This window comes from Scylla paramamosain, chromosome 20, assembly GCF_035594125.1.
Source record: "Scylla paramamosain isolate STU-SP2022 chromosome 20, ASM3559412v1, whole genome shotgun sequence".
In the NCBI taxonomy this organism is placed as follows: Eukaryota; Metazoa; Arthropoda; class Malacostraca; order Decapoda; family Portunidae; genus Scylla; species Scylla paramamosain.
The window spans coordinates 9,332,292-9,343,994 of NC_087170.1; the positions used below are offsets into that span (position 1 = coordinate 9,332,292).

The following is an 11,703-nucleotide window of genomic DNA, read 5'->3' on the forward strand; positions in this document are numbered from 1 at the left end:
AATACATCAAAATTTTCTTCAGATTTATGTGTACATCTATTGGTACAGGTAAATGCATACTAACACCTGCCATTTCTGGAGCCCATCAACAACACAGCTCAGCGCATGACACCGGGCCCTGCAGCATGCAAGCCTGCCTTTAAGATGAGTGATCCACCAGAAGGGAATACTGCCACCCACTGTCCAGACCCTACCACCACTAGTCACTGTGCATTAACTTGTAACCTTAAACCCCTAGATATAAATACTCTTATACTTTCTACAAATTTACAGTTTTTCCATTGCACAAAAGTCAACCATGAAAATCTCAAATGATTCCATCAATCCAATATATGTCTAACTTGCCTTATATGTGTACCAGTGTTATTTTTAAATTAAATATAAGATGAATGCTCTTTCACAAATGTGAATAATAACCAAAGCATTGGTCATTACAGTTACAGTGCTGTCTTATGTAGTCATCTTGAAGGGTGAAAATAATGATAGATTCCCTGTCAAACAACAAACTACAAATAAATTTCACAGCCTAATATGATAGCTGTGAAACAAATCGTCAATGTCAATGAGTCAAACACACAGTATAATTTGAAAAAGCAGGACGTGAGTCACAACTGAAGGTTCAGATAGCTGACTATGCCATACAAGAACATTTACAGGTGGTCCACATGGACGGAGCAATGTAACACCAAAACTAGTCACCACATCACTATCCACACAACATCTTCACTAAACAGTGGCTCAATAATAAAAAGACCAATAAACAGATAGTTAAATATTTATGAGTCTACATCACAGAAATGTAACTCTGCTGGTGGGATTTTCAGCTTTTTTTTCATTCACCATACCAGAATACTTTGTCACCAGCCTTGGCCAACCTTGCATGACTTGTATTCAACCTCACGCTCCCCTTCCTCATCACTAATGCTGGACACAAACTTAATAGGTCATCTACTTAAACATGCCTTGGGTGGACAGACCACAGGAATACTGCCTTCCCGCTTTCACTTCTCAACTCATTACTCAACATTATTCCATTTATTACTGAAATATTTATTTTAATTTTCTTTCAAGAGCACTCCACAATTATGTTTATAATGCATCATAATGTGTAGAAGCATCCCAGTTCATAATTTATATATATATATATATATATATATATATATATATATATATATATATATATATATATATATATATATATATATATATATATATATATTTTACGATCCACTTACAGATATTAGCTGACACTTGTTACTTTGCACATGGACTGTGATATGCACTATGCATGACTGGCATTTCTGCAATCCCTGAAGCCCCATTTGACCTGCTATTCTGGATCTATTTCAGTCCCCTTAAAATACACACCACTGACAACAAAATGATTGTAATACTGTAATGAAGAGACACTCAAGTACTCAAGTGTACCATATTAAAAATGATATGTCAATGACTAAAAGAAGTATAAAAATACTGTTGTTAGTTATTTTATCATAATATATATATATATATATATATATATATATATATATATATATATATATATATATATATATATATATATATATATATATATATATATATATATATATATATATATATATATATATATATATATATATATATATATATATATATATATATATATATATATATAAAATCTTTCCCTACTTTACCTGAAATATAATATTCATAACTTTTCCATCCAACAGCAGATATTCAACTACCAGCACCACTCTTTTGTAACACATTACATGATGCTACAGAATCCAACAATTCTGTTCGTAAGCATAAACAACATGTGATCAAAATTAGTTTAAAGATAATATTAACAACATCATGTTAACAACATTAAGAATATAGAAGATATATTCCATGCTACTTCTTCCAAGCTTAGAAATGAAATATTTAAATGTACATAAAATGACTTAGGTGATACTCTGTACCCAATTCCAGCATGCGTATCACACTTCAAAAATATATTTTGAAAAAATATTCAACAAATATTTTTTCAAGTGTCTCACTCTTCAAACAATAACTTAAAATAACTTAAGTTTACATTTTTCAAATGTAATCCCTTACACATAACAAGAGTGTTTTAGTAGATTACAGACTAAAAAACAATATCAGAATTAACTTATGAATCCTGTTGCTGAGGTGCTGAGACAGAAGTCCTCTCTTCAAAAAGTGGTCTGCATGACACTGGGAAAGTGTTCTAGCTGCAGGCAACACTGGTTGAGACTATAGGATTCCCTCTTGAACTCAGCAGCTTGTTTTCCTTGGAAGTCCTCAGAGCTGTTGAGAGCACATCATTTATTATTTTTCTTTGATATAATAATAATTTTTAATCATGTGAATTTACCACATTTTTAACTATGTCAGGAGCTTTATTGACTTATTTCTCCTTGTGAAAATGTACTATTGTGAGTGCCTACCGCTTTACTCAGAGTTCCATCTTGACTAGCATTTCCAGCTAACAGGCCTTTGGGACGTGTGAACCTGAAACAGTCCCCAAAGATCTCCTCCAGCTCACTGTCTGTGCTTGATGCATCAGATGATGGCTGCCACTCAACCCTGAAAATAATTTACTGATTGTTCTTTTGGAAATAAAATAGTGAGGTCATATAATAATATGTACATTATCAAGATAACAATTCCCGTACAAGAATAAAATTAAATAAGGCAGAAGTTTTTTTATTTCTTTTTTTTCAATACAATTTGTGATGTCAAGGAAGTCAGCAGTGAAAATAAGTAACTTTCAGTTTTTATATAAGTTTCTTGCGTGTCTTTTCTTACACAAAAAGTGTTTATCAAGCCAAACATTAAGAAGCAAAGATATTACTAATTCACTAAGAAAACATGAAGATATACAACACATGACTCTTCATTCCCTACATATCATAAGAGATATACAATGTAACCTAATCAAACCAAACCTAAGAATAGCTAAAGTTGCTGGTACATGCATTCTTACCTCACTGGTTCCCTGGAAGTAGGGCAGTTGGTGGGAGGCAAGTGTGAGAGCCCACTGATAACCTGATGACCTGCAGGACCATCCATTCCACTAGAGGTCATGCAGTCTGTCCAAGTGTACATTACAGATGGCTTAGAGGTGGAGCTACATTCAGCAGATAAGGTGGATCTTTCCCCAATAACAGGAGACACCACATTCTTGGGTACTGTTGACGAGGTGACGGGTGCATGACTACCAGAAATAGTGTACACTGTATAGGAACTTGACTTATGTTCATGTTCAGAGATGTGACTGACTCCTTCAGCTGCTTGACAATGGCTGGTTGCCAGGTGAGAGTTGGCATCATTCCTGCGAGGCACCTGCTGAAGGGTTCCTCCTGCCTGCCAGATGAATTGTTTTGCTGGTAGCAAGTGTGGACTCTGTGCCCGGCTGGCAGGGATGACACTAAAAATTTTTGGAGCTTCTTGCTGATGCTTCATTCCTCCTCCCATGTTTGTGACAACTCTAATGACTGAGGGTGAAGCACCTTGTGGCTCCTTGGGTGGCCCCACAGGCACACCAGAGGATTCCTGGGGCCAGCTTTTCAATAGGATCTTGTTTGCTGACTGAGTATGAGTGGCCACGTAAGTCATGCCTCTGGAGACCCCAGGTGTGAGTATTGGTGCACTTGTTCTTTGTTCACGCTGGAAAATATCCAATGATTAGATTGTCTGCAAATACAAAACACTGGAGAAGGTAAAAATTGTAAGAACTGTACTTGTTCCAGCCTTAGATCAAGAAACAATTAAGGATAACAAATGTTCTTTCATGCATTATGACACTGAAAACAAAGGATGAAGAAAAGTGTTTAAATATACAAGGAAAAAAGTATGGGAAGTTTGAAGAGAAGAGACTTCTGCTGCAATCATCCATGTGGTGGAGATTTGAGAAGATAATGAGCTCTAAAGAAGTTGCTGCTGAATACCTTAATGATGTGAGTGGGGGACTGCACCTGGGCTATGTTTCTTCCAGTGTTTATTGTTGTGGTAGATGGGATTTTCTGAACAATGTTGAACGGCATGATGGAACAAGCATCCTTGCTGTCGTCTTCATCAGATTTCTTGAAGGTGAGAGCCACGGGGATCTTGGCACGTGGCTTCTGGCTCAGGATGGTGGCAAGAATTGGTGCTGACGCTGGACATGATGGCACAAAGCTGCGATTCTGGGTGATTACATTGTCATCGCGTAGCTGTAATGGGCATGGGAATGTACATAATCTGATAATAGTTTTAAGTTCTATTTCCCTAACTTCACTTGTACCTTAAACACACAGAGACAAACACCCTAGAAAATAAAATATGACAGGAATCAGTGCATTTCTTTAAGCATTACTATCTGTACTTCCTTAGACATTTGTATTATTGAACATAATGAAGCACCAAACTGGAAGTGGACTTCTTCAACCATAAGCAACAATGACACTTTGACCATGTTACTAACATTTCTGGATCTCAAAGGAATGGGTTCTACAATGATAGGAGCCTTCAATTGCTGTTGTTGCTGCTGCTGTTGTTCCTTCTGTAGTAACTTTTCCCGTTCAACCTCAGCAACCTGGAAAGGATTTAGAGGTTTATGCACCACCTTTCATTTCAATATCATCTAAACACTTCACCTTCTTAGTATAAAAGAACTTACCAACTTTCAACAGAATATTGTACCTAAATACACAAAAAGGCAAAAGTAAGGTTCACTAAGGTAACGGTGAATCTTGCTTTATGAGTAAGATACATTTCTGGATTCATAGATATTATTATGATAAAATGATTTCATTCATAAGTAAGGTGGTCCACAGGACAATTCCTATCCACCAGGGGCCAATAAGGCTAAGAATGTGAATGATTTGCATGAGTATGTAGATTTTTGTCTGGACCACCTCATGTAGTATTGCAAGCCTGGTATAGAGACAGATAATTTAAAAAAGGGAATGTTTGTAAATGGAGCATTGTCCATACCTCAATGAAATACAATGCAATAAAGCCCACAGACGAAGACTCCTCAGTACAGCAGTTCATGCCAAGAACACAAGAAAAGATCCCAACAAGTTCAGTGTTGAAAACTTCAGGACCACCAACTTTCTTCCCCCTCACCTGACAGATCTCATGCAGGGACGGGTGGCGGATGAACTTGCGACTCTGCTTCCCTGTGGTGATGTCCTCACTGCGAGTCCTCTGAAGTTTAGTTCGCTTTGCAGCTGTTTGGCATGAGAAAAATTAACATTTTACATCTTTTCCTTCACAGAAAAATTGCTCAACTTTTCTATTTCAAGAGGAGAATTATAATCTTTAAAGTTATCTCAATTTCATTTGGGAAGGAAATGAGCAGAATATGTAATACAATAACAAAATATACCTTACTGTGCAAAGGGAAGCTTTGGGAAAAATTTTTTTACCATAAAATAATCAAATATCCTTCCTTTTTTTATCTACATTGCACATCAGTGTTAACACTAATAACACAGAGGCTTGTTAACCTCACGAATCTATTAAGTTACCAATAACAATAGAAAAATTACTCATTTGGAATGCTTGACATTCCCTTTATACTCATTTTTGCAAACAAATAATACAATGCAATTTATGAATAAAAGAAACATACCCACAAATCTCAAATCCCCAGCACTACTTGCCTGGAATGGCTGAAGCAGAGAAGTCTGTGGAGAGTTTGCGGGGGCGTCCTCTCTTTTGTGTGGGAGGAGGAGCAGCTGAGGGAGTCACATCATGATCACCTGGGCAGGTTATGTTCTCCTTGCCTCCACTGTCCCCAGACAACAGGAAAGACGGCAGCAGAGAATGGCGGAGGCGCAGGCCATTGTCTGAGGAGCCGAGGTGAGGTCAGGGATATTCAGCTACACATTCATCACACACATATGAAACCCAAGTCATGCACCAAAATTTCATGCAAGATCAAAGTATCTGGAGGTAACTCACTGTTTTACAGATAGTTAATGCTACATTGATAATACTTCAGAGAGCAGCAGTATTTTCCTAATCCAGCCATGGGTTAACTCATTTGCATTAACTTTCTTATGTGAATCATGTTCAGGAAATATTCAAGGTTTTACACTGGCAAAATTGACTTAACACTACACACCTTCCTCACTGGGTATGGCTTCAACCTGTGGTCCAATATACCGAAACCCCTTCGCCAGTGGTATACGTTGGACAAGCCCCAGAGATGTGAGGACGTTGGCAATATCATAGAGCCTTCTGCCACGGGTCCTCAGGCGCTCACCATCCTCACACGTGTTGCCCATCAGCATCTTGAGAGCATCATCCAGCGAGAGCAGGTAAGGCTGAAACACATCAACAGTAGAGTAGTGTTTCATTTAGTTGCTCTTTGAAAATGCACAGTATTGGTCAATAGTCAAGTAAATACCACACTTACTTCCACTATATTTAGCATTTTTCCCTCCATCCCTTACCTGTTCAAATCTGATAAATTGTTGCATCTTGTGTGGATTGTCAATTTATCAAAGAGTTTAAGACTAAGGGAAAAGCCAAAACACGGATGAAGTAAATACATATTAATCAACTTCTAGCCATGACTGTATCTCCCTACCCTGATGGCTTGGACTTTTCAAGATAGCCACAGTATGTGAAAGGAACAAATATAAGTAACTCACAGGCATAAGAAGTGTATATCACATAAATCACATCTTTGTTAATAAGGTAAACAAATACAAAAAAAGAAATGTTGTGTAGGTATGAGAAAAGAGGAGACAGTTTTAGTAACAAAACATGAACTCTGCCTCATTCTATGCTTCTTCTCACCACCCTTTTCTACTCAAGAAGGGATGACAAGTTTGTGAGCTTTATCAAGACAATGCCATGCCCTTCAGTGTGTTCTGCACCACCACTTACCGCGGGACTGACCAGCAGCAACATTAGGAACTTCTGACACAGTATTCCCAAAGATTTCTCCCGCCTTGTCTCCACCTTCTCCTCCCCATCAACATTCCAGTTTGTCTTGGTCCACTTGGGAACCTGTAAAATAAAATACTTTAATCATGTACCTGTTCAATACCTGAGACACAGTAGGTTTCTTGTTAGGAGGGGACAGAAATTAGAAGACACAGTAATCAAGCAAGGAAAATGCAAGTGAGATAAATTAATGGTTACCCTCAAAATCAACTACTAGAAAATCTTTGCCTCACAGTAGATCTGGTCTATGTACATCCAGATGCTCTATGTCTCTAATGAGGTGACCATGATAAGATTGTTCTGTGAAGCAGCAGTTAACAACCAAAAAAGATACCCAAGAAATATTAGTGTGATTCTGGCAACAAGCCCTGATAATGCGGATAAATACACCAGGGTAAGAAGTCTAACATACCATTGCTGTATCTCAGATATATTAGTTACTCTAACCATCCAAATTATCAACCACATGGTCCCTCATTCACTCCTCTTAACTCACCCTGAAAGTTCTCTTTCCCTCATTAGAATGAAGAGCCTCTACTTGTGCCTTGAGGTTCAGTTTGAGAGCAAAAGACTTGAGCTTCCCTAGTGTCTCCTCTAGATACAGATTGCCCACCCACTGGTACATGTTCTTCTGGACCCGAGCTGCCATGTTGAGGCTCTCCAGTACATTGATGATATCATACACACGCCGTCTCTCTGTGCCCAGCGTTATGGCCACCTCATCAATAACCATGCGGCGCGGTGTCTCCAGGAATGAGACCTCCATTGGGAAGTGTTCCAAGAACCTGAGGGAATGGAGGATGTGTTCAGTGTTCATCTAATCAAGTGGTGCCTTTGTCAGTTCTCCCTACAAAATAACCTAGGCATGCATTATGACAAGCTTAACTTTTCAGAGTGGCCTAAGAATCACCCAAAATCATCCTGTTTTATTTATTTATCATGAAGAAGCATTTCCACTTACAGCACCATATATTACAAAATACTATAATCATGTTAGATATTAAGTATAACAACAAAAGCTGAATTCCCTCACTTTTCACTGAGTAGCCCTAAAGATTTATCCTTCCTTGAGCCCTCTGAAGGGCGAGTGATGACCTCATCAAGGGGTGGCAGGTGACCCACACCCTCCAGCCCCTGGGAGTGACTGTCTGTGCTGCTGTGCTTCTTGAGGCTTATCTTTTCACCAGCCATAGCTTTGTTACTGGCTCGCTGAGTGTTCAGGCTGTCACTGTTGTATCGCTGCAGCTTTTGTTTCTGACGAGGTCTAGTTTGGGATGGCAGTTTTTCACTCATATTGGTACCTTTCGTATTGAACAACATTTTCTTGCTAGTAAAGGACTCCTCCATTGAGGCGATACGGGTGAGCAGCTTGAGGTTACTCGTAGGTGTGAGTGGACTCCTTCCCAGGACCTTCTCCCGTCCTGGACTTGGGGCCTCCATCAGGGGGGATAAGTGATGGACTGACTTGCTACTACCACTGGGAGGAAAAGAAATAAGGTAGCATGAATTAAAGGTTAAAGCCTAAAATCATAAAAAAAAAAAAAAGAATGCACTTAGTATTTCTATATAAAAAAAAAAGTATGGTAAATCAAAGTAGATGAATAGAAAAATGGACTTACTATTTTGATTATAAGGAAAAGAAATCATGTTTCACTAATGAAAGGTCAAGGTCAAAGATACATATTAAATTTAAGACCTGAACTATTTTTAGGGCAAATTATGAGGGCTGCTCTGCATTACATTTATATATACACATATAGTAATTATGCTTCTGTTCTCATCATCAGTCAAAAACTTTAACTGTAGTTATTATTATTGTTACCCAACATATCCATAAAAATGTATCTGAACTGAACACCTGACAGGACACAACACACAACATTCTGACCCATTATCAATCAAGCTCAAGTGAAAGTTGGTAGGGCCTTGACTGTTCTGCCACTGCAAAATACATGTATAATAATTGCAAAGTATATGTGACACAATATATGAAGCATGTGTGAAAAAAGTGAGAAGCTGCCAATGGAAGAAGCTTAAAAAAAAAATCTTAATGACTCATACACCTCCAATTCACCTGGATGCCACAGGGAGGATGACAGAAGAAGCAACTTTCATGGAGCTGTTATAGTTTACTGGTGAGGCGGTGAACAGTGTCTGCAGGGAAGACTTATGCAATTTCTCTGGTGATATATTAATAGTGTTGGTGATTTCTGACAGTCCCTCATGACTCCTCTTGCTTGGTGAGAGAAACTTTGGCTCTTCTGGTAAGATAAAAAGAAATCATGTCACCAGTCAATTGAATACACACATGAGACCACACAGCATTTCATGTTTGACTATCCACACGAGTCTATAAAAAGTGTCAAGTTTTCAAGTACCTGAAGAGTGTTCTTCTAAGTCATGATCATACAAAGCAGCGGCAGCAGACGTCAAGACTTCCATGGTGGGGCTTAATTAACCATAGCTAAAATATGGGAAAAAAGTATTTTACATTAGTTGTAGCCATTATCACAAACAGATGCAAAAACTTAGAAAACACTAAATTTTATGTGAATATGTAAGGGTTATGTTAAAACAAACTTCATGCAAACAAAAGGTAACTATTTAAATCAGAATAGTAATCTCAAGTAATATATTGAAGTGGTATATGAAGTGCAGGTAAATGTAATTACCATCAGTTTCCATCAATTACTTAGAAATATACTGTTGGTGATTGTAAGAGATGCTTAAAGATACTGTAGAGGAAGATCCCATCAAACAATACAAGTAATAAGAAATCAATTATAAACTTGAGAATATCACTGAACTATCTTCTTTGTATAATAAAACTGAAAGCAGTGTGAAAAGCAGACATGCATAAGAGACGTGAATTAACTAAGAAATGGCTAAAATAACAACCTGAGGGGCAAGGACATCATGATGCAGCAGTGATGAATACACAATGTACGCCAAAATATAATGTAAATATTAGAGCAAAAAGCCACACACTGAAGATACAGGGCAGTCCCTAATATTTAACCACCCAGAAGTGCCACTATGAAACAAAAGAATCACTGAGAAGGTAGAAAAAGCTGAGAAATTAAGGGAAAAGACGGAATTTGACACCATACACTACATTACTACATGAGATGGGCACAGTATTTGATTTTCTCTTTAAAATTAAAATATTCAGTCCTGATGCTACGAGGATGAAATATACTAATTATAGATGGAGTTTTCCCCTACATAAACTAACTCATTTCAATATATAGATGGATACAAACCAAGTAACTTGATCTACTCAAAGCAACTCTCGGCAGTCACTTCTTCCAAGCACGATTTGATACATTAGATTTACACGTTCAAGAACTCACCAACTACCAAATTACCATCACCCGGTTGCTAAATCACTCCTCCGTTGCTACGATCTGAAGGCCTCACTCAGCTATGTATCCATGTATTGAAAAAAACATAACAACAACAAACCTTGCCTTGACCGGTGGGTGACCAGAATCTCCCGCCAGATTTGGGTAATTATCTTTCTCTTCCATGTCTTCTGTGCCATAGCAAACACATCCTTTCAAGGGCCACAAGCAAAAGGAAACACTGACCTTACGAAAAACGAGGAAATCAGGGTCGATGATGCTTAAATCTGATATTCAAATAAATAAACAGAAATCTTCCCAGCTGGCCGTTACCACCTTCCCTGGGCGGCGGCAGGTCAACACCCTTTACTCGCCCCTATTTCCATTATAATATATCCTACTGCGTACTTACTTGTATATTACACCGCCCTCATGAATGCTGATATAGTTAAGAAGGGTGAACTATTCTTGTATCTTCACGCACTAGTAAAATATTGACTTACACATCAGAGCTGCCTGCTGTCAACCTCTATTTATCTCCTCGATTTACGCGCGAATGACGTCACTGCTGCGGAACAATTGAGCATCTGGTAGCGCGCTCCAGCCTTGAAACACGTCACTGTTTGAAAAAAAAAAAAAAAAAAAAAGACTGACATGAAAACGCTAGAGCTTGATACGAAATACATGGTAAATTAAGTAAGGAACTGCATTACTCTACTTTGTGGTATCCGCTTTATGAAGGGAAGAAACATGTAGCTACAGTATGAAAGATTACATTACTCGTATGAGGGAGAAGATGCCATAACAAGCCCAAACGTATCTCATAGCAGAACTCCAAGAGAAAATATTATACAATACATAAAAATGGAAAATACAACAGAAAATAAAAGGAAATTGGGAAATGAAGGGCAATATGAGAAAACGAAACCCATTACTGTATTTGATTAGTCACCTTTCAGTATAGAAACGCATAAAGAATACATGATTATCAGAATTTATCACGCAGGACACTCGCTCTTAGATTATTTGGATTATCACTTCTAGTTAATTATAATGATTAGTACCTTGGTTTCATCTGCCTTCATTAAGAAATCAGCAACCTCAAATACGCGTTGTGTGGTTACCTATGCGATAAGGAAAAACAGGAGAATGAATCATTAAAAATGTTTAGGGTGATTTGACCGACCATCATGCTGCAAATGTGTGTGTGTGTGTGTGTGTGTGTGTGTGTGTACACTCAGTACTACCACTTTTGCCCTTGTGCAGTTTCTCAGAAAGCATTTTTCCCCACCTATCGAAACTACATACTTGCGATGTTTATTTATCATAATATGTAATTATAGTAAGCAGGTGCCCCGAGTATTAGACTAAACACCTAGTTCTCTAAATAAGTGTGAGAGAGAGAGAGAGAGAGAGAGAGAGAGAG

General features: G+C 38.0%; 1 protein-coding gene across 4 annotated transcripts; it reads right to left on the reverse strand.

Moving 5' to 3' along the window:
• Nucleotides 1–1,638: 1,638 nt before the first annotated feature.
• Nucleotides 1,639–10,897, reverse strand: LOC135110249 (transcription factor E2F8-like). Of its 4 annotated transcripts, none has more exons than XM_064022378.1 (14): nt 10,781–10,897; nt 9,312–9,397; nt 9,008–9,194; nt 7,967–8,410; nt 7,430–7,718; nt 6,874–6,996; nt 6,104–6,305; nt 5,640–5,825; nt 5,101–5,204; nt 4,454–4,564; nt 3,966–4,202; nt 2,975–3,657; nt 2,436–2,574; nt 1,639–2,295 (listed from the first exon to the last, which is right to left on the reverse strand). In XM_064022378.1, exons 2-14 carry the CDS (start codon nt 9,373–9,375, stop codon nt 2,290–2,292), a joined length of 2,775 nt encoding a protein of 924 aa, XP_063878448.1. In that variant the 5' UTR covers nt 9,376–9,397; nt 10,781–10,897; the 3' UTR covers nt 1,639–2,289. The 4 variants fall into 4 exon arrangements, with proteins under 4 accessions (XP_063878448.1, XP_063878444.1, XP_063878445.1 ...); XM_064022374.1 differs by having other exon boundaries at nt 3,939–4,202; XM_064022375.1 differs by having other exon boundaries at nt 3,939–4,202; nt 10,690–10,825.
• Between the last annotated feature and the right edge of the window lie 806 nt (nt 10,898–11,703).

Bases quoted from the DNA above. Each gene is read 5' to 3' on its own strand.
- LOC135110249 (XM_064022374.1), bottom strand. From the start codon at position 9,375: ATGGAAGTCTTGACGTCTGCTGCCGCTGCTTTGTATGATCATGACTTA. The intron at 5,205-5,639 runs GCAAGTAGTGCT...CATGCCAAACAG, and splicing joins CTCTGCTTCAGCCATTCCAG to CTGCAAAGCGAACTAAACTT. The intron at 4,203-4,453 runs GTTAGTAACATG...TGCCCATTACAG, and splicing joins TTCCTTTGAGATCCAGAAAT to CTACGCGATGACAATGTAAT.